The sequence below is a fragment of the Melanostigma gelatinosum genome (assembly GCF_949748355.1).
Source record: "Melanostigma gelatinosum genome assembly, chromosome: 19".
NCBI classification, from domain to species: domain Eukaryota; kingdom Metazoa; phylum Chordata; class Actinopteri; order Perciformes; family Zoarcidae; genus Melanostigma; species Melanostigma gelatinosum.
In genome coordinates, this window is record NC_136652.1 from 13455185 (window position 1) to 13479247 (window position 24063).

The window sequence follows — 24063 nt, forward strand, 5'->3', positions numbered from 1 at the left end:
GGAGGGTTTAAAGCAGATGATAGAAACTAATTCATGAGCCTGTACAGTAGATTAAAGAGATCAGACCACAGCTAAACCCTTCTATCACTCCCTCCATCCCCCTTTAGCATCCCCAAACTCACTCTCTCACGAACTGGAACACTTTCATTTTCATTTGGGCATCGCACTCTGCAATTGCGTTTATTTCCCCAGGTGAGGTCAGAGGAAGTGCACTGATGTCACTGTGTCACTAACTGGTCATTCTGGGTAATGCCGTCAGCCTCAGCTTAGATGAGGTTGATTACCTGCGAGACCATCGTTTCCTGCCATGCCAACACAAACGCATGCACGCCACGCACATCTCGTACTGAGAATCTATCAAAACAAAACTTAAACATAGCAAGGGCCCAAGAAAAGGAAACTACTTTTGGTGGCCGCACATGCAAAACAAAAATACACACTCTACACGACACAGGAGACAGAAGGGGTAGCAGTGTGGTTGCCAGTGGTCTATTAATAGCGGGGTAATATAAATACAAAGTGCTGCGTGTGGGGAAAAGAGCTCGACTGGAGAGACGGTGGGAGGGGACACTCTGATTCAATAGAGGCCACTGTTCACCTGTGTGTGTGTGTGTGTGTGTGTGTGTGTGTGTGTGTGTGTGTGTGTGTGTGTGTGTGTGTGTGTGTGTGTGTGTGTGTGTGTGTGTGTGTGTGTGTGTGTGTGTGTGTGTGTGTGTGTGCATAACATGCTATTGTGTGTAAGGAAATACCAGCCAGTAGGAAGTGGGTTTGTGTGTGTATTGTCATGTATGAAGCCAAGCTCTAAGCTGTGAGCGCCTGAGAGAGCGAAGAGAAGGATGAAGGAAGGCCTCTCGTGTCCCCACTGAACCCTCTGTGCTTTTTTGGGGCCCAGATGCCCATTCTCGTACCCCCAAATAACCCGCTACAGCATGGGGGTAAGTTCACTCCGCCCTTGGGCCCAAAATAAATACTGAGACCTGATAACAATATACAGTCTGCTTGGCTAATGTAATTCCAACACTGTCACCATGGCATTGAAGTTCACTTCAAGCAGCGAGGACAGAAAAGGAGCTGTGTGGCGTTTGAATTTAGCCAGGCGATGGAAATGAATGATAACGTCCAGAATATGAACAAAAACATGGAGCTTAATTTGCTGCAATGCTTTTTTCGTGGAAGAGACAGCTTGGCTTCCAAGTGGTGAAGAATGTAGTTGGCTGTACATTCTGCGAAGTGGAAGAAAGAAATCAAAAGAGTGGGCGAATGAGAAATTAGAAGGAGTGGTGGGTCCCTTTGGACGAAGATGCATATTTGAAAATTCCTTGCAATCTTGCTCATAACCTTTCCAGCATGTCCTCTTTCTCTCCCAGACTTCCTGTCATGCTCCTTTGGGTACTTTTGTTTTTGTCAAAAAAAACTAAATGCCATAAAAGAGTAGCATGACTGAGATGAATGAAGTATCCTGGCAGCACAGTTGTCACTTTCTGCACTAATTGATACAGACATATTGCACACCAGAAAGCCTTAACGACAGGTGCAGACAGATCAGATCAGTAAAATATCTAAAAGCAGAGGTGGCATACAAACTGGACCTATTCTATTTACATTAAATTGAATTGATTGTAAACATGGTAAGACATGGAGACACATATTGTGAGCAGAGACCTAATAAAAAGATAAATGCATATACAACAATGGGTGAATTAAGGCGAGGAGGATGTGCAGATGTAAGCTGACACAGCAGAGTGGAGGCACCACGGCCACATCATCATCATCTCCTTTGGCAATGATGAATGAGCTTAACAGAAATGTGCTCCACACACGCAAGTAGACCTGTATAAACAAAAGCTTGGGCGCACACGTTCGCACACACAGACACACAAAAGCTCCAATGATGCACACATGATCGAGCATAATCATATTGGACAAACAGACACATGCATGCACAGAAACCGGTGGGGTGGGTTATGCGGTCATGAAACGATAGCTTTTCAAAGGATCCTCTGGGATCAGTTTCGCAGGAAGTGATGCAATAACAGGAGAAGACAGGAGTGATCGCACCAGTCCTGAGACAAACTACAAAATGCATGTCCAAACCCAGGTCAGAATAATTGGAGAAAAAGAGCAGAGAGTGAAGGCAAACTGCTGCTCTCCTTCCTTTTTGTCTCAAAGCAGGAAGTCATGTGACTCCTCAAAAGGGCGGAGCCTAGAGAGGTTAAGGAAGAGGCTCGCTGTTGCTGAGAGAAAACTCTCACAAAGTGTGTGTGTGTGTGTGCGTGTGTGTCAGCCATTCAGTGTTTTCCTTGCAAAGGTTAGGATCTCACCCCATGCTAAAACACACACATAAAATACACACTCAGGGATACGGATACACTGAGTCAGTGTACGTGTGTCAAAAATCACCACCACCCCCTCCCTCCCTTTCTCCAGCTGCTCAGGGCTGACATGCCTGGAAATGCTGACATCAGCTAAGAATGAGACACACACGCACATAAACGCAGACAAATACACACGGTCAAACAGAAACACTTTATAGTTCAGCGGTGTCGTGTATTAAGGTCAGGCGAATTAAGCTGACCTATAGATTCTGAGCCTGAGAGAATGAGGGATGGATTTTAATGGAAACAAGTCCTATTTTCTACATAAGTGCTCTCGCTTGCACTAATAGCTCAGTATTAAATCAGCAGGCTCAGCTCTTAAACTGGCATAAATCTTGAAAATAAAACTTAAAGACAGCTTGACATCATTCATCATTACCACTTAGCACCTAAGGTTTAGTTTAAAAATAACAAGGGAAATCTCTGGTTTATTGCAACTTAATCTTTTGGCTAAATTACTTTAACTACACTCATCTGGTTGTAAAACAGAAAGAGAGTGCACCCAAAAGAATTCCTCATCCCATAACTACAGTGGGTGCGGTGGGTTAAAGTTGAACTAGAAGTCCGACTGTAAACTGAGACGGATGTTTACAGTGGACAGTTTGGGGGAAAACATATATGATTTCCCTTCGTTTTCACTTCAAATTAAGTTTGTTTAAACTGTCTGATTGTGTTTCCTGCGTGTTTGTAGGAAAGTCAGATTTCCCAGATCTCAGAAATGAACCTGGGGAGTACAACTAGGAATGATGGCTAACAATAAAAAAATAAAACCCAAGTTTTATTAAATGTGTGTGCGTGTGTGTGTGTGTGTGTCAACTTGTGTAATGTATACCGTTTCTGTTTTTAGCACCATTAGAGCGAATAGCCCCATGAACACCAGCGGGGCCCCGACACTAATCCGGCCCAGATGTGAAATCCACCACTGCACCAAACCTCAAAACGTACACACACCTAGCACGCACGAATACACACATTACAAACAAGAACCGGCACCCTCAGGTTCCAAACACTCGGGCTCAAACTAGATTTGTAGCCCACTGTTTAGTTAGCCAACATGATTATGCGTAATGCTATTATTGCCGTAATCTGTTTCGATGAGATCATAGCTCACCTTCAGCGGAGTCAATTGAAGGTTTGATAGGTCATTCAACCGCGTACGTGGACAGATGAGACGACGCCTCCTTAAGCCAAAACGAGGTCCAGAGGGCGTGGCCTGGATACAGCCTTGGGGCCTTTTAAGAAGGCTGTGTTGTGGAAACACAGGGTCAAAAGGACAGCGCACACACACACCAGAGCAAAGGTAAATCATGCGGACCATTGTCATGATAAATAACATGTGGACATACTGAAATGCACAGAGGGAAAGTCAGTGGCAAAGGTGTTCGTGTCTTCTAGTGTCGGTGTGTCTGTTCAGTTTAATTACTGAATACACCTTCAAAGGTTTAAGAGAAAGGCCCGGTATGCTGCAGGGCATTTGCACATGTTACATAACGTGAAGGCCGTTTCATTGGCTTCAATTCACTTACGAGTGTCATTAACTGTGACATCATGCCTAATATCAACAACTCTACTGCAAGAGGTAGTTGTTTCACATTGGTGGCTCCACATGTCAGCATGAACTAGTGATCTGTAAAAATTGACTCCCAAGACATTGCAGTGTGTAAGGCAGTGGGCCCCGAACATTTTGCCAAAGTTTGCTTTACTTGTCACAGGTTATGGGGTTTAGTTTGGACGCGAGTTGTGAGAAGTTTTCCTTTTCAGATTGATTCATTTAAAGGATTTTTAGAGGCCCCGAAACATGAAAGAATCTGTCCACAGACACACAGACTCAGAAAGTGACAACAACACCAGCTTAACACAATATAAACATAGATATAAACTGTTAATTTTATATCAATACAGTATCAAAAACATCACAAAACATAGGTTTGTGATACTTAAGTATTTTGAGATACCAGTCAGGAAGAAATTTGTCATTTCATGTGTGTGCAGAAGATTTCCTGCCAGTGACGAGAAATTAAATGTATTTGGGTTACGAAGAAAACTCAACATTCTGAGTTACAAAGGGATTCAGTTCGGCAGAAAACTTCATCTCCACTGAAAGATCTCAGGTAGCACAGATCTCACATAAATCTATTTCATATTCCCGGTCAAATCCATAAATCTGCAATTTTGTCCTGTGCAGAACTCAAGCTGGGCCTCAGAAATGAAAGTATGCACCCAGGGCAGAGTGGTGTTATGGGAGGCGACAACCCTCAGTCAACCCCTCACCCACATAAAAACAGCATTTCGTCCTCCCTCACTTCCTCTCTCTGTCCCCCCCCCCCCTCTTCTCTTTCCCCTGACCAGCCATCTCCTGCTTTTCCTTTCGTTATTGAAATATATCATCTTAATCATCTTAAAGTTCAATTTCAACAACAACTTAAATTTTCCTCCACTATGAAACACGGGACTGGTCTATGAAACCTTCGTAAACGTACCAATAATAAAGCCATTAGCTGATGAATGAAACGGGTGAATCATACTGTTGAGCTCATTGATGGCTTCTTCTACTGGTTGGAGAAACAATCAACCAATCAGAGCTTTGTAGGCAGTAAGAATGGAGATGCTATCTTCCCAAATAGCTCGCATGGCACCTACAATGGCGACAACCATGCATGATAACGTCTTATATCTTTGCGTATTTCCTGATTGAGCCAGAGGTCTTTCACCACAGTTGCTCCGTGGTTGAACCAGGAGATTTTCATCTCATTGAAGCCTAGGAAGGTCTCCAGCTGCCAGTCATTGTCTTCGCAGAAAACGAACAGGACTTTAACTTTCAAACCCCAGAATGCTCAAAATAAACCCGCCCACTTCTCGACTCCATTGTCCTTGAAATAGGTCTGTGGGTTGAGGGTTAGATGGCAGGCTCATTTCCCGAAGGTATTCCTTGTCACCCGCACCATGTCTTCCCACAGGAATAGCAACGTTCTTCTTCCTGATAATTATGAATGATTCCGCCCTTCTCCCTCTATCCCTCCACTCCTCGGTGCTGCTCGTATCGTGCAGAGATGTAATTAATCATGTGGACACCCTGCTAGTCTTAATACTAAGGGTGCCCTCTTGTTCTCTATCTCTCTGTCTTCCCCCTATACTCTGTATCTCACTCTGTCTCCCTCAATGCCTCTCAATCTCCCTCACACACATACACACACACAGTTTGAAGGTCTCATTAATCACCTGTTGACATAGAAAAGCTCTGTAATGCATACCATTGGGATCGTTTGGTGGTTGGCCTCCCCTGTCTTTTGTACCCTTGTCTTTATATACTCATGTACGCTATGCACCATCACAACGCTGTGCTTTCATTCTGTGTGTATTAGAGTGCATCTGTCGTCAGCACGCTCTTACGCCGAGATAAATACGATAATCGTCGCGAGCAGACTTGCCCTCTGGTCCCTGTCTATTTTTAGACGTCAGATGTTGAAATAGTTCAAGTTCTTAAAAAGGGCAGGCTGCGGCATCCTCATAAAGCCGGGGCACACGATCTGTCTACCCAAACCAACAGTCGAACCCAAACAACATTAATGCCACACAGCAAATGAATTATTTCAAATCCAGCAGTTTATCACCAAAAAAACAAAAAACAAAGAGTATTTGTATTTATTGACTGGCAGATGGTTTCCCTTCAGTACTGTACTCTAGAGTGTGTTTTTATTTTCATAACAGATCGAAAGAAATTGTCATTTTTCTGTAAAAGGAGCTTCTGTTTGGTAAAATGTGCAAGAAGGGACATTATGATGATATCTGAAGTGCCATGAAACAATAGGTCCCATAGATCATTGTGGGCTATGTTGCATATTAAGGATCAATGTGTGAAAGTATTGTAATGTGCCTGGTATTCAATTTGCTAGATTGCTAAAAAACACAAACCCCCATTTGGTTAAACAGTTTCTAAACTGCAAAATATTTGACTCAACTTCCCCACCCCAGTACTTAGGTTTGGTATGCCAATATAGAAAAAGTCAAACACATAAAGATTTAAATATTATTGTTGTGTTTGGACGCGTTGATTCAGTTACTCTCCTCACTGCTGCTTTACTCTGTTAAGCCCGTTTCTCCTTCTGTCTCTCCGTCTGAAGACGTCATCTTTGTCTTGAAGTGTGTGTGTGTGTGTGTGTGTGTGTTCTTGGCAGGCATGTTGCTCCATAGCTTAAGGACGCCGTGTCCTGGAACTCGGGTTGATAAAGCCCAGCAGGGATGTCCTGTGTTGTTCCAAAGTAAAGTGTGCATGTCCTGCACTGAGTAATGTGCAGTGTGTTTGTCAACGACCACTGACGGGTTGTTCGATTAGATTACATTAAATTAGATTAGTTTTTGTCCTTTTTCAGGAGCCAAATCATGAGAATATGTAGTGATCGATTTCCCTGCTGCTTCTTCTTGCTTTTGTATCCTTGCTTCTCCTTCCAGTGTGTCTGTGTGCTTAACTTTCCACTGTGACTGTGAGCCAATGCTCCAACGGAGCTGAGGTGACCGTCCAGCTCTGACGCTAGTCACGTTATTAGGGTTACTTAGGGTAATGTGACGAGCCATGCCTTTTCACCGGCCTGCGCTGATTGGCTGTTTTAGGGGGGCTGGGTTGGCTGGCTACCCCACCTCGGGCTAACTGATTGGAGGAACCGTAAGCGTAAACAAGGACTTCTTTGAGCATGTGGCCTTACACAACGCGGGACACATGCTGCACGCAGGCGAGAGAAGAGAAGGAGGGAGGCAGATGGGAGTGACAGAAAGAGAGAGGTCGACATTGCAGTAGTAAGATCTCGGTGATGACAAGACCAGGCTTTTTCGTGACTTAACGAGGTCACAGCTCTTGGAAAGCAGTGTGTGTGCATGTTTGTGTGTGTGTGTGTTCACTTGAACTGCAATTTAATTCTAAGAGGAACTCGATATTGCTGTTCACACCATAGCGATGGATTTGTCAGTCTCAATAAGGCATCATAGATTAGATAGATCTATTTCCTGAATTGATTTGATGTTTAAAGTGTGTGTGTGTGTGTGTGCGTGTCTGCATTCCAATGAAGACCTTAATCTATTCACAAAAAGATGAGCAGAGGGGGGGAATAAGAGTAGAAATATAAGCAGAATGAGGGGAACAGGATTCCTTCTGCCAAGTTCCAGATCCCCGTCCAGTGTATAAACACGCACACACACATAAATAACACTTAAACACACACAGGCGGAGAGACACCCAGCCGCTGGCTGGGAAAAAGCACATATGATTGAAGAGAATGGAATGTTCTGTCTGCAGTCCAGAGCTCAGGGCAGCTGGAACCTGGACCTAATGTGTGTCTGCGTGTGTGTTTTTGTGTGAGTTTCGGCTCACAGTATAAATAACCATCCTCTCTCGGCCTCGTTCGTGCAGACCAGCCAGGCTGTTCATTTATAAACTGCCTTGTACGTGTCAAAGACATCTACGACTCCACCTCGCGTCACCTCGTTACACTTTCACCGCTCTGCCCTGCGACTTGAGGCTCATGGTTTCCACGTCCACGTGGCTGCGAGGGAACGCGCAACGTAAATCTGTAATCACGTAACAAGTGTGTCATCTGCACAATGACACAATGCGCTGGAAGGGTAAACTGGATGCTGGTTTTGTGAGCTGCATGTGTGTACTGTCATCCCAATCTTTGGTCATATTCTTGTTAAGTTGTCGCGCACACCTTGTTTTTTTTAATAAAAATACTTGTGTAATGGAATGACCAGATGGGATGAAAATAATTGAAAATAACCTTCTTTGTGTGCCCTCTTCACTTCACTCGTTTGCTTGCTTTCCTCACTTCAGGGCAGAACAAGCATTATTTTGGTAAATGGTAACTAATGTTGCACAAGCTGTCTGCTTGACCCCGCAGCAGTCACTGTTGACATTAGACTCAGATTAGAGCTGGTTTACATAATGGCAGAAAGCGTGGTCATGTTTGGTGAGGACTCACACACACACACACACACACACTGTGTCTGGTTAAGTACACCAGAGGTGTGAGGTTCAGGTCACATAGTTGGTCCAATCACAGCAGTGGCAGCAGCGTCAAGGGGGCGGGGCTAACATGTTTCAGGCGAGAGCTGTAACCTCAAAGCACTTTGACCTTTGACCCTTTGCTGTCTCCTGGCTCTGTGAAACTGTACCCTCTGACCCAACGCTTTCCTGTAGCACAACCCATGAAGACCTGTGAGTGTGTGTGTGTGTGTGTGTGTTTGTGTTGAGGGGCTTTGTTGTATTTTTCCTCTGCATTTCCTTGCAGCTAAAGGCGGGGAAGGTTGTATCTGGGTTGGGCTGACCAGTAAAATGATTCTCTCAGGCACAAACAGAGTACAGGAACCTGGCAAAGTGAAACTGACCCAGTTCATACATTTGAGTTCAGATATGTGCTGTAGCTGGGTGATGAAATACACTTGCAACACCATGCAGACCCTCCCTTTTCTGTACTGCCTGGCTACGCAAACCCATTTCACTCCACCAATCACCACTGATGGAGCGAGGACAGCTACGACCTATTGGAAAGCACTCTCAGAATCATCTGCGCCAATCAGAGGAACCTGCTTTGAGTAACCTCAGTGGTCTGAGGTCTTCATTCCTATACATTTACAACGTGCATATGGGGTATTAAATTGATATCATTCCCTCACATCAGTTTAAAATCTTCTTAAAATTCCCCCTGAAAAGAAAAAATCAATGTACACACAATTTCTACATTTAGATTGACATAAATGCAAATATAGGGGTTCCCACCTACGCACCTTCAAAAATCTGAATAATGAGAGAAAGGAGCGAGAGATTCCTAGCGTGGTTGCTGACAGTGATTAATTGTTCCCACATGTTGCTGACGGACAAAAAGGCCTCTGTGTTCCTGAGCTTTGGCTGCAGCTGGTGCGCGCACACACACACACACACACACACACCACTAAAACACACACACACAGCTGGGGCCTGTCTCACGAAGTGAGTTCAGCTTCGTCTGGCTTTCTTTGAATCCGTTTGCTTCAAAAACGTTGCACTGGTGAACCTGGACAACCGGTCTCGTGAACCAGTTTTCCCGACCGATTGAAGAAATAGTTTGGCAATTTCCTTCCTTGCCGAAAACTCGATGAAAAGATCGCTTTCATGTCTGTACACTCAATATGAAGCTACAGCTAGCAGCGATTTAGCTTAGCATAACATCCGGAAAGATAGGGAAGCCAATACTGTGTCTGAACGTAACAAAATCCACCTACCAGCACCTCTAATTAACACATTTCATGAATGTTTTATTTTCTAAATATTTGTTGGCCGGGCTCAGTGACTTCCTGGAGTCTTGTTGCTTCTGTGAGGTTGCCAGGCAGGTATTACGATTCAAAGTAAAGACATTTGTTCGACAAACGTTGAATCCAAAGTTAGTTCACTAACCTACTTGTGAGACAGGGCCCAGATGTGTTATGTAGATCTCTGCGATAAATGCTCAAATGAGAGAGAATGAGGTGGAGGGTACAAAACAGAAAAAAGGAGGGACAAATTAGGTTGAGAAAGAAAAGAAAAAAGAAGAAACACAAGCTGTGTTAGTGTATGTGTGTGTTATTTATCTGCTGTTGCAGCATAGTAGGAGTTATGAATCAGAGCTGCTGTCCCAGCGGGCTTTGGGAATATCCTAGAGGAGCTACAATAGTAAGCATACAGCATCCCACTAGCATTTACACACACACATAGAGTGCATACATTCTGCAAATAACAAAACATAAAATAACATAAATAATATGATTGACTTTGTCATTAGATACAGTCAGAATCATGGCAGCCAGAAAATAGACCGTGTGGTCTGCAGGAGAGACTGAATGTCTACATGAGATGTGAAGCAAAGGAAATGTCAAAACCACTGAAATAATAAAACAACATATTTTCCACTCTCAGAACATGCTTCTTTCCAATACCATGAAGGTGAATACAATTTTGATTGTGGTGCTCGAAGCTTTGAAAAATCACACTTTAAAAATGTGGTTTTTGCAGAGAATATATCTCGGACATGATCCAGAATAACATGAATAATCATTGCATGGTTTGTGAGGAAGTGTAGCCTATGTGAGAGGATCTACTACTACCATGTACTACACAGATACACCACACGTAATACTGATGAATACCAGGCACAGTTTTCTTTCTTTCATCTTGCAATCATCCTCCTCTCACCCTCTTTCTCACCATCACTCACACATTTTCACTTGGCACCCAATTTTGTCCTCTATTTATCGCCGTCCATGCGTCGCTGGCAGATGTCCCGTTTCCTTTTTTTCGTGCCGCTCCATCCAGTTAGAAATATCTCACCTGACATTTGAAAGATACGAGCAGTGGCACGGAAAAGAGAAACATAAAACGAGTGGCTTTGCTGGGTGGAGGGAGTGGGGCGGTGCAGGGATAAAGGTGGTGTGGGACGAAGCGAGGGAGAAGGATTGATGAAGTGTCAGGAGCTGGCAGGTAAATGTTTACAGCAGCGGGAGAAGGAAACTCACATTCCATTCATTCTGCTCTCATTCATCCCTCCAAAAGTTCTCTTTCTCCTTTACAAAGTCCATCTCCTGCCTGTATTTACATCTCTTTGGCAGCAGTACACTTTTAGCCGGTATATGTGCTGCGTGTGTGTAAAATGTCCTGTAATAAAGCAGCATTAGGTCATGCCTCGAGAGACGCTGGCAGAGGATAAACACTGGTCTCCCTGGTATCGCTTCCCATCTTACCTCATTGCACAGAATACACACAAACACACACACACACACACACACACACACAGACTTGGGAAATGCTCATTCACATACACACACCATTCATTATTAAGTGTTTTCTTGTAGAAACGGCCTGCAAAAACAGATTTTGCATTTGCAATGGCAAAACACTCAAACACACATTTTGCAAATGGCAAACCCGGGCATTTCCATATAACGATCAAAAACACACAGATGAATGCTCAAAAACAAACACTCACACAGGGTCATAGGTTCAGTTGGGCCCCAGAGATCCAACTTTTTTATCCTGCTAACGCAGCATTCAGAACAGTAACTTAAGCTTCTCCTTCTCCTCTCTGATTGAACTGCCTCAGACCAGAAAAACAATCCCGACTAAACTGTCTGTAGACTGTTGCTCAGGAAAGACGGGGCGGCTTCATGGAAAACAATATTGTGATTCCCACAAAAACTCGAGGATTTTGGCCTTCGCCATTTGGAACCCAGAAATCTGTTCCGTGTAAGGCAGTAAAAATATACAAGGGAGGAAAACAGAGGGAAAAATGCTCAATGTTTGTCCATGTTTGTTTCATTATTTGTGTATCTTCATTATGCTGTCACACAAGAACCATGAAATTAAGTCTTCTTGAGTAGCCAGATGGCTGAGAGAGAGTGTGTGTGTGTGTGTGTGTGTGTGTGTGTGTGCGTGTGTGTGTGTGTGTGTGTGTGTGTGTGTGTGTGTGTGGGTGCCTGTGTGTGCATTGGTGTTCACAGAGGCTTGTCTAGATGCTCATGTGCATGGGTCTAATTTACAGATCAAGTGTAGTTGGGAGTTTTGAGTCTTGAATAACTGCAAAGCCAGAGCTTACATCATACAATCCGCCATTGACTCCACACTAATCGATTAGTGAAGATATGTAGCGACGGAGTTGGAATGACTTCTCTTCACTGTAAACATGTTTTGTGAATGCTTTATATCGTGCAAATGGAAACCCATAATGGCGCGCAACAATACAACTTACAATAACTACTCCTGTTTAAATAGTGCCTTCTAGCAAAGTGTGAAATAAGAAAGAGAGTCAGTGATACAACAGGGATGTTGTATGGCAGTTCAATGTGTACATACATCTCTGTGTAGTGAGTAAAGCTCTTGATCATGTGCACCAGTTCCCCCACAATGAGCCTCTAGGGCTCACACAAGGAAGGAGCTCAGAGTTGATCAATAAACACCAGACAAGACTCGCACGCAAACACACGTGATCCGACACAGAACGAGCTCCTCGAGCAACACAGGGGCTCTTTGTGTGTGTCATTCATAATCGAGGAGACGCTTGATTATAGACCACTGTCTCCTTTATAACCACCACACAAAAGCTACAGGGGAACAATGCAGACATCAGCGCTAAGTGCTGCGACATGTTAATGTGTTCCTGTCTATTTGGGAGTTGAACAATTGAAACAATTGGATTTTTTCATTGTTAGTGTGTCTAATCACCAGAGCAACTGTTTACATTGCTGCAGAGTCCGTAGTAGTGGGTTGTTTATGGATCGGTTTCGTTGGACTTAATGAGAGGTATTCATTGAATGTTGTACTGGTAAAAGGAGAGAAAGAACACAACAAATCAATATTCATGTCATTGTTTGAGCGATTGATTCAAAAGGATTTTACACACGTCACTTAACACAGTCTCTCCTCTTTCTCTGCTCTGTGTTACAGAACTCCATCCGGCACAATCTTTCCCTTCACAGCCGCTTCATCCGCGTACAGAACGAGGGGACGGGGAAGAGTTCCTGGTGGATGATCAACCCAGAGGGAGGGAAGGGTGGCAAGGCCCCTCGCCGCCGTGCTGTGTCAATGGACAACAGCAACAAGTACACCAAGTCGGCCCGCGGCCGTGCTGCCAAGAAGAAGGCAGCTCTGCAGGCCGCGGCCGCTGCAGCCGGCGAAGGCGGCGGAGACAGCCCTTCAGGTCTCTCCAAGTGGCCCGGAAGCCCAACGTCACGCAGCAGCGAGGATCTGGACGCCTGGACGGACTTCCGCTCCCGCACTAATTCCAACGCCAGCACACTCAGCGGTCGCCTCTCACCTATTCTGGCCAACCCTGAGCTAGACGAGGTGCCCGATGACGAGCCTCCTCTCTCGCCTATGCTGTACTCCAGCCCTGGCAGAGCGCTGTCTCCTGGCATCGCCACGACCAGCTCTGCGCCGGCTGAGCTGCCCCGCCTTGCGGACCTGGCAGGTACAATGAACCTGAATGACGGACTCACAGATGACCTGATGGATGAGTTGCTGGATGACATCGACCTGGTGCCACCCGTGACAGGGCCGACAGCTCCAAATGGTTCCTCGGGGTTCAACTTTGTGTCCAAATCCAACGGGCTAGGCTCACCTTCCACCACCTCCTCTCCCTCCACCAACACTTCTACTAACGGTGGAGTTAATGGTTTCAGTAACTCCATCTTTGGCCCCCACACGGCAGGCTCGTCGCTGCGTCCGGCCCCCATGCAGACCATCCAGGAGAACAAGCAGACCTCCTTCTCCAGCATCAGCCTCTCTCGCTTTGGCAGTCAGACACTACAAGACCTGCTTAACTCTGACAGTCACAGCCACAGCGATGTCATGATGACCCAGTCTGACCCGCTGATGTCACAGGCCAGCGCTGCCGCCATCGTTTCCCAGAACTCCCGGCGTGGCCTCATGCTCCGTAATGATCCCGTAATGACCTTTGGCACCACTGGAGGACTTCAGGGCAGCCAAGTGGAGATACTTCAAAGTAACAACCACAACCAGAGCTCCCTGAGGTCTTTAAACGGAGGCCTGATCCTAGCCAACGAGGCTAACGCTCTGGCTAATGCCAAGCAGCAGCTCCTGCTGTCACCCTTGGGAGGAAATGGTTCCTCTTCCATGCAGATCGACACCTCGATCTTCCTAAACGGGACAATTGGCAGCAGTGGAGGGATCTGTCAGGACCGTTTCCCCACAGATCTGGACCTGGACATGTTCAACAGCAGCCTGGAGTGTGATATGGACTCCATCATTAGGAACGAGCTGATGGACGCAGATGGCCTGGACGTTAACTTTGACTCTCTGGCCAACATGAACGGAGTCGGCAACTTCGCAAACACCAAGCAGACTTCTCAGAGCCGGGTACCCGGCTGAGGGGGTCAGGCCCGGGGAGGAGCAGAGCAGGTGTGTATGTTTGGGTGTTGTGTGCATGGGCGTAAACCATGTGGCCTTGAATTAGGGATGCACTGATCCAACCTTTCCTCACTCGGTTCCGACATTGAATCTAATGCCGAGTACAGATACGATACTCGTGTTCTTTTTTACAAAATGTAAAATCTGTAGAAGTCTCTGTGCAGAACTGATTAAGATATGTGTAAGCGTACATGATAGTGTGCTATAAGTGAAAATAGAATGTATTACATCCATGCAAAGTTTCAAAACGACAAAAACAAGTCTGTATCTACTGTTTATGGAAACTGCAAAAGTTAATGTCAACACCTCTGGTTTCACGGTAAAGGTCTACCTCTGCCTTCACGAAATGCATGTATTGTGAGCCACATGCAGGAAGTACCAGTGGTGCTTTAAGCACATTCAATTACTGCTGCAAATGAGCAGAGTGGAACAGAAAACGCTGGATTGGTGACATTTGGTTAATAAACACATGACTTTGCAACAGTAAAGACTATTTTCTTGCTTTTAGTTCGTACATTATGAACACTCAGTCATAATCATCTTGTTCTTTATGTCACCAGGTCTGAACTATGTAGTGCAAGAGAAGATCAGACACACGACATCCTTTTTGCCAAACCTGCCATCAGCACAACGTACAAATACGAACCCTGTGTTTACAGAAGAAGACTTCCTCTGGAGAGCTTTACCGTCGCTCCCACACTGGTGAACCATGAACAATCCCACAGACTGCAGAGATACTGCACGTCATCCCTCGAAGCCTCCTGTGAAACAACAACAACAACAAAAATAAAGCTATGTCAAACAAATTATGCAATTTTCCTTTGACACCCAGTCTGTTGACATCAAAGAGACACTGCTTCATCAGAAGGGGTTTCGGGTGATGTGCAAGGACTTTATATCAAGCGAAGACTGAAGCAGTTGTTTCCGTTGAAAACACACAAAAAAAGAAAGTGTAAAGTGAAACAATCAAGCAGTGATGTGGTGTAAATCTGATCCAGTGGTTTCCTGGGATGTGTTATGTTGAGAAAAGAATATCCCTCTGTTCTCTCTCGGTGATTTTAAATGTTCAGTGTTTGTTTTCTGGATTTTCTGTCTTATCCTCATTGTTTCTGCATCATACATGTCTTTACAGAAATAATTGGTGTATTGATGAAATGGAAAGATGAACATGGAGTATCTTCACTCGCCGAGTGGCCACGCATACATGCAAACACACCAACAGACCAACCTACTCTTTGACCCAGTTTGCACTTCTTCAGGACCCTTACAAGTCAAAACTGCTCAACTCAATGCCATGCACTTCCAATTCTGTTGCTTCAATTAAATGAAACGTTGCATACTGAGGGTTATATTACCATTAGCTGAATATTACAAAAATATTTGCTATCATTTGTAAAAAGAAATCTGTAAATCTGTAATCTAACTGTAAAAAAAATATGAAAAACGACTAGAGGAAGAAAATCTCTGACATGGATATTTGTACAGTGCAGAGCAGTATAAAGTTCAAGGAGGACAGGGAAAGATTTTGTTTTGTCTTTTGTCCGATTTCTTAACTTCTGGTGAATTCTGTTGGGGTCGTTTATCACTGCATATGATGTAGCCAAAATGAATACCTGTGTCCTCGGGTTGTGAACATTTCCACACCGTTACAGGTGCTATGTAAACAGTGTTGAGCCCTGCCCTGAGAGCAAGCCGTGCATTTTGTTCGTTTTTTTGTTTCTGTTTTTTACCCACGACCTGCAGAAGCCCAAAGCTGCAGCCATTTGTAGCACGGAGGGGAGGGGAGGGGAGGGGGGGGGGGGGGGGTTAGGGTTTTAGGCTCATTCCTCTAGAAGCCATTTGTTTGTTGAGTCAAACAATAATAAGCTATCTATGTATATTGCCAAATTACTTGAAAACAAACAGTAGGACATGCTGGCAGCCAAATCACGACGCACACAAACACGCACACATACAAGCACACACATTTGTTGCACACACATAGATGGAATAAATACTACCAGGGATCTGTGTTACGCTCTGCTGTTCTCTTGTCATGAGCTCGTGAGGCTTCTTATGCATATATAGAATCACTCAGGGGGGGGGGGGGGGGGAGGCTTCCCATTTTAAGTAACATCAAGTCACATTCTAATGGTATTTTAACATTTCTTGATGGAAAAACAGTAACGCTTTGTGTTTGTGAACTTGTAACCTGTGAACTTTTGGCCGTCAAGATGAAGAAGGAAGATAAACGTCAGGATTAAGACTTAAGACGCGGCCTGTTATTTTTGTCGGACTTGTGACACGCATACACCCCCCCCCCCCCCCCCCCCCCCCCCCCATGGACACGCCTGGTGCTCCTGCAGGTGATTCCCGGTATCTCCTGAGTACATGTTTATGTGCGTGTGTGTATGTGTTTATCTGCGGAATTTATTTCTGTTGGAATTAATCTCACGAGGATGTGTAATCCCTCACTATCCCTCATGGTGCATACAGCACAGCCGACTGTATGCATGCATGTATTTATGCATTGTGAATTGTGTGAAATGCATATATACTCGCTGTATGTCCTTATATACTCATGTAGTACTTGACCCCTTTGGATTTTATGATCCCTCTGAAGGTAAAGTTGAAGAAGTGATGAACAACGTTACACCCCCCCCCCCCACCCCACGTAGGAGGGGAACACTGTTACCAGCGATTTAATTGTTGAACCACATTTTTTAAATGGTGGAAAGCACCGTTGTTGTAGCATCTGGACACCCTGGTATCCCTTCTCTGTCTGGGGTAGCGACATGAAGTGTATGCCCGGCTGTGTATAGATGTGTGTATATCACTTTGAGGCCAAGGCAGAGGAGTGTGTGTGCATGGTTGACTAGAATGATCTACTGTGCTATCTGAGGTTTAGTGCATGACCTAGCTGTAACCCTTGACCCTTCCAATGGTGCCGTCCTGCGACAGCAATTGTAATTCACAGAGGAACCCTGTGTCTTTGGCACTTAAGCGCACACTTTCTATTTTTTTAAATCAGGGCTTACAGAGCTGCGTCCTCCCACATTAATGGGTTTATCATTACGAGTGTGTGTACATGGAGGCAGACACAGGGAAAGCCTCCTTAACAGACGTTCCTCAGCTTCACGCTTGTTTTATTCCACGTGGAGTACAGCAGGTTAACGTCCCGGTGCTCTCAGTGAGTGTTTGGTCATCACTTCGATGCGGTAGAAGCCTCATCTGACAACGAGCTGGAATTTCCTCCGCACTTGTCGCATCTAAAATTTCCAGAGCATTTAGCACATTGTCTTGGCAGGGGGAACCCTGCGCCATCACCTGAACTGCTAAGCATTTGGATTTATCTACGCTCACCGTACTAAATATTAGAAGCACTTAACTACTCCTGTGAAGACGTCTGACAAGGTAAATCCAGGGATCCCTGTAATCCATTTCGATTCAAACAGGGGTCACTGATCCCTGATAAAAATGCACATCTCAATCGCAGGAAGGTGTTCCAAACATTTTGTATATTCCGTGTAAAATGTTCTGGCTCTTTGGGGAGATAGTTTACACTTCGTCATAGTGGAGCAGGCCTTCCACACAACCACTCAGTGCTACTGCTTCATTGATGCACAGATTATCTCCTCTTGTGCCCAACACACACACACACACACCTGCAGCACATCACGTGCAAATTTAAAGCTAAGAAAAGCAAAAAAAACACCTTAATCACCTGCGATGTTTCCTTTTCATTATCTTCTCTTGGACCTTTTTCATAATTGTTTCGAGGCCCAGGCCAGCTCCCCCTCCTTACACCCTCTGAACTTTTTCCTTTATTAATCTTGCTTCTTCTCGACTTGATGTTAGTGGGTATTTTTCCTGTGTATTCCATTTTGAATTGTAATCTAGTTTGTATAAGAAATGGTGCGCATGTAAATAAAGCTTGGTGAGGCTCCACACCCTTTCCTTGTCCTTGTGAAATGATTTTAGTGCTGTAAAAATGTGAAAGTATGAAGAGCTGCATTAACGTCACGAGTGCTGCTGTGGAACGCTGCTCGTAGAGCCACGAGAGCCCGGTAAAGAAAACGTTACAGCCAACGCCTGCCTTACATATGATGTTAATTCACCAGTTATGTTGCCCTAATGTTTTCCAGAACAGCGTGTGTCTGAGCAGTTGTGCATGAGCACATTTAACCTCGCCCTCCCTCCAGGAGATAAATCTTTTTCTCATGTCAGTCTGAAGGGATCTAAACAGCAAAACAACTCTGTGTTCCTCACAAGTTCCTGGGAGTCCTCTTGCACAATGTTTTTAATTTTTTTTTATGTGTAAGGCAGCACTAAACCAGAGCAAACGTACAGCAACCCTCTGATACCCGACACCAGGCGGGGTGCTTTTCCTCGGTTGTTGCGAAACATAAAAGAGAAAAGGGAGAGGGGGGAACAGTCAGAGATGGGGGGGTCACTTGCATGTCTGAAATGTAAACTCAGACCCGGGCTCTTCTTACTCCCCGTCTGGCCCTCCCGCCTGTTGAGAACAGCCAATCGACCACTTTCCCTTCTGCCAGAGGTCAGGCCTGTTATCATGAAGAGATCACTCCAGGTTATCTAGTCAACAGTGTGAACAATCCACAATGTGTGGATGAGAGTAACTTACGGGTTCGTTGACAGGAGACTCATTCATTTGAGGAATCTTCAGGCTGCAGCATTTAAGGTAACTATAATATCTTTTTTTATTTTTAGCACCAAAATTGGAACGGCGTAATGACCCTTCCTTCTTTTATATATTCCTCGTGGCAGTGTATGTGAATTACACCAGCTGACAGGAAGTAAACATGGACACAAGCTGTCGCCGAGCCCTTCAATTCTGTTGAAACAGTCGATTGTCTTCACTTTGTCAGAGTAAAAACTGGCCTGAATGATTTGTGGAACCCAAGCTGTGTCATATACAGTATGTTACATTCATAACCACATTGTTTGTCATTGTTGCCAAACCCAGGACATGCATCAGGTACTTTAGGTCTACCAATGTGGCCCTTTCATTTTGCTCTCATATATACAAAAGAACCTCAAACAAACCCAAAGTCCTTTCTGTTTACGCTGTACCTTCAAGCACTTCTTTCATGAAGAGACATTTTAGAAAGGAGAAAAGAAATGGAAACAAAACAATCCACTGTGCTCTTCCAAACAGACATTGCAAAAGCTCAGGGTTGACTGCAGACTCCGAAATTCTCAAACATGCTTTATTGACTGGAAGAGCAGGCTCACCACAACTACAAATACCAAACCCCGCACTCCAATCGCCGTTGACGGCCTGGCTGACAACAGGTCTGGTCTGGCTGCAGTCACACCAGTCCATGTGAGGTCACTGAGGCTACTGGTCGGCTGGAAACTCTTCTGAACTCGTCCGTGTTTTCTCGACTCATTTCGGAGCAACTGCATCCAGATTCACAATTCAGTGAATTTGAGCCTTACCCTCGCGTGATGATGGGCATCATATAGCTTTAAATTGACAGGAAACTAAATGTGGCTTTGCAATTTTCACTTTGAGTGTACGTTTTTTTTATGGTTAGAGCATTCCAAAGCTATACAGTGATGTCGTTTTATACGCAGCAAAATAAGCACCCGTCTGCTGTCCGTTTCTCGCTTCAGCTTGTTGTCTCGTCGGCGGGTTTCCTGTCATGTCATAACTAAACGTTTCTATTTCTTTCTTCATCTCCACCCTGCATTTACCTGCGAGTATGCCGACTCTCAGTGTCAGAATGGGATGCAACACCTAATAGGGAGTGGTGGGGTCCTTTCAGCACATTCTTTGAGTGCCATGTGAGTCTTCCCACACACGCGTGTAGTTGTTGTTTTATTTGTTGTTCATAGCACACAGTGTTTAGTATCGTGAGTCATCACTCCACCTACATAACATGCATGCAGCTGGCTTGAAAACATGAAGCAAAGACACAAGCAGGTTCTGTGGGCATTCAGTACATGATAGTGTTGTGTTTGCCAAACATTTTTATTTGATTTGTCACCCGAAGAAGCAATCTACTATTCATGTGACTTTATTATCCTCTGATTGTTTGATTGTCTCTCTAACAGGTGGCAACTAACAGCCATCAACACGCATAACACCGGGCCTATTTGACACGCCGAACAGCAGATATGTGCAGTGATTCAGAGTTCTGGAATCAGGTCAACAATGTATTGAGCTCTAGGTCGCCAGGTGATGCATTATGTAACGTTATCCAGGACTGAGTCATAGTTTCATCCATTGTGACAGATACTTGACCACAGAAGGAGACGGGAGAGGATCGCAGTGTTCAGCAGACACCAAACAGACACGACTTACGACCTCCAGCGCGAGTGTGTGGGTTTACACAGAAAACTGTTCGTGCCGACTGATATTAGCTTTCTGCAGATATCAATATTGTGGTTTATGTAAGCCAATAAATAACAATTTCACTCCAGTATATTGGTTCATATATTGTTATTGGATTCTTTTTAAACTCAAATATTGATGTTGGTGTCAGCCTCCAGTAAATCCAGTGTTGATCAGTAAATCCAGCATTGATCGGGCTCTAGTCATCAGATTGTTTGGAACTTTCTGTGTCGCTCGATTGATGAAGTTGTTCAGCATTCATGTGCATATTAACAACAGCAAATGCATATTTCCTGGACACAACAAGTTTGCAGCTTCATCATAGAATAGAATAGAACTTTATTGTCCACTGAGGTAATCTTTCGGCCATCTGGCGGTTTCTGAAAATAAAACATAAGATCTCAAACCTCATGACCGATGACTAAATTCTGTCTTCTAATCCCAGTCCGTTTACTGATGGACCCCACATCTGAGTTTAGCCATTCATAATAGGTATGACCAGCCTGAGACCAAACCTTGGTTGAACCACGACAAAAGGCTGAGAAATTGATAACTTTGCAATTGGAACAAGCAAGAAATCAGACTACTGCCTGACCAGACTGGAGGATGAGGAGTCACCGAGGCTTCTGGCTTCCAGTGATATTACTCATAATGACAAGTTGGTTCTGACATGAAGATGAAACAGCTAAATACAGAGCAATAAGTGGCATGCAGTACTGTTGAATTTTTTCCACCATCTATCTATCACGCCCACACATACTTATATATATATATATATATATATATATATATATATATATATATATATATATATATATATATATATATATATATATATATATATTACCAACAATGTGTTGGATTTAATAGTCAAATGAGTTAGTTAGCCTGTTATATTGTATTGGGAGAGTAGAGAGGAAGCTATCAGGACTAGCTACCGTACATCGCATCTTCTCATAACACGATCAACTTGGACAAGATCAACATCCATGTTACCCAACAATCTGTATATATGACAAAAATTTAAAAAAAGGAAATGATTCGTTTTTCTGTAGTTTTTATACTTTAATATAGTTCCTATAGTGTAAATAGGATAAGCACATCATTTTGTAATAAGAGCACTACTGACTTCACCAATAAGACATGAAATGACAGAGACGGGTTGGCCTCTTCCAGGGTAAATAGCACCTTCTTTTTACCGAAGTGCAGTCACTCAAAACGCAGACATATTTACAGCATGTGTACCCAAAACAATCACAAATGGCCAATCTTTGGCCGCCCCCCCCCCCCCCCCACCCGCACCACATGGGCCCGAGTACAACCGCAGTCCCTGCATTGACTGTATTTACGCCCCTGTATCAATCCATCTTCCTCTTTCTTTTCTCTCCATACACACACACATACGCACACAAATGGAAACACGCGATGCCGTGCACAAATACACCGACTGGCTAATGAGCAGTGAGTCATCAATATGTGATGTGGGGTTAAAAGTGTAAACAAGATGGAGACGTGATGGATCTGTTGAGATTTGGCCATTAGTGGGCTTCTCATCCCCCAGCACCGACACTGCTCCGCTGATGGATGTGGTAGGGCATCTCTTAATCTCGATAGCTCGCCTGATCTCTGTACCTTATCTAAACTCCGGCTCCGCACACACACACACACACACACACACACAAATACACATACTAATTGCTGCTGGCCACACAAGGATGAATCCAAGACTGGGGGGGGGGGGGGGGGGGGGGGGGAGACCTGAGACCTGAGAACTGAGCAGTCGTAAATGATACTTCTGTGTGTGTGCGTGTGTGTGTGTGTGTGTGCGTGTGCGTGTGTGTGCTAAGTGCTGCAGTGGAATGATGTCATCCCTGTAATGGCACACCGGCACAGAGCGGTTGAGCATTGCACCTCCATTCACAGGCTGTGATGAGCGTCATCACGGCAGATTATAGCTCAGACAGCCTGTGGTGGAGCGACAGATCTCTTCACACTGCACAGACTTTGTGTAATTACACATTCACAGACAGAGAAAAAAAAAATGTAAATCATCATTATCATGGATTTACACACATTTATTGCTGTTATGTGGGAACGATCTTTTAATTTATACCAACGTAATCACAGGCCTTTCAATTGCTTCTCCTTTGCCTCCGTTTGGGATTCACAATATGCGCATATGGGCAAAAGTACGAACGTGTGAGGATGTGATGCACAGCATCGGCGTGAAAAGTGATAGGGAGAGGTGAGGTGCAATGACGGAAATAGAGATATGAGAGGAAGTGAGAAGGAATGGTTGGGTTGGTAGAAAGAAGACAAACTGGCAGATTTTAGAAGTGCTGTAGTCAAACATGTACAACAACTGAGCCTGTCCTATGTCTGCCTTATAGCATCAAAGCCCTTCAGGTGCTATAAAGCACAGAATACTGCTATAGCTCTTACATAGACAGCAGCATCGCCTTGGTCTGTGGCATCGTTCCCCTCCTTTTCTTTCATCTTCACTGACCTTATAAGATTCTCTTACGTTTACATTTGACTGTTGACGTATTGACGTTGGGCGGTTTTCCGCTCCGAGTTGAATTTTTTTCATTCAGGGAGCTCCTGTAATGCTAGAAGCAGCGAGTGGAAGAAGATGCTCCGTCTGATCAGGGCATTAAGACCAGCCTGTCTGTCAGTCCTGTGAGTCAGACTTTCCTAAATGGTTTATTGTATCGTTAAAGATATTGTATAGAGGCCATCTTTAGATGAGATCCCACCAGCCGCGCTGCCAATCAGGCCAGCGCCGCACTATTGGGGCCAATGACACTGATCTTTATGTATTTTTAAGCATTGCCGGCTGCTCTCTTGTTTTCGGTGTTACATGGTAAACAGAGAATCAACATCGGTACAAAATCAAGAGTGATTAACAACAGTAATATACTGTAGCATTACTAAACAGGTATTCCTTTGTTGACTCACTCTAAGCTGAACTAGAACCTAAAAACCTAGCTGCTCTAGACAATTATTAATAATTGATAATTCCTTACACGGGCACACGTTGCAATATCGTTTTCCTTCTACAGGTGGAAGTCTCGGTGTGACGGACATTACTTCCAAAGTGAGATTTACTTTCATGAAGTAGTCTCACAAAGGAAGCGATATGTTGTGGTCTTTCATGTCTCATTGTGAAATTCAACATCAAATACAGAAAGGATTTTTCTGTGTAAGTGGATGACGTCTCTATTGCAATACAATACGCTACTCTCCTCGTGTTTCATTTTCTCTTCATCTTGTTTTGTTGAATCACTCTCTGGTCTCTCCGTGTTTTCCACACACTCTCTATCACCCTGATATACAGGATGAAGGTGAAGGGGGGAGGATCCTTTCACTTTGCGAAGATGTTTTGAACAAAAAACGTGAAGAGAAAAGAGGAATGAATGAAACTCGCA

At 44.3% G+C, this 24063-nt stretch overlaps 1 protein-coding gene across 2 annotated transcripts in view; it reads left to right on the top strand.

The window, feature by feature from the left end:
* The window catches only part of foxo3b (forkhead box O3b), a 38807-nt gene extending 20580 nt beyond the window's left edge, over positions 1-18227 (top strand). For both annotated transcript variants that reach the window (XM_079291040.1, XM_079291041.1), the window contains exons 3-4: positions 12814-14286; positions 14856-18227. In XM_079291040.1, coding sequence (XP_079147166.1) covers positions 12814-14256 — 1443 coding nt within the window. In that variant the 3' untranslated portion in view covers positions 14257-14286; positions 14856-18227. The remainder of the gene's footprint in view (positions 1-12813; positions 14287-14855) is intronic.
* The last annotated feature ends 5836 nt before the right edge of the window (positions 18228-24063 follow it).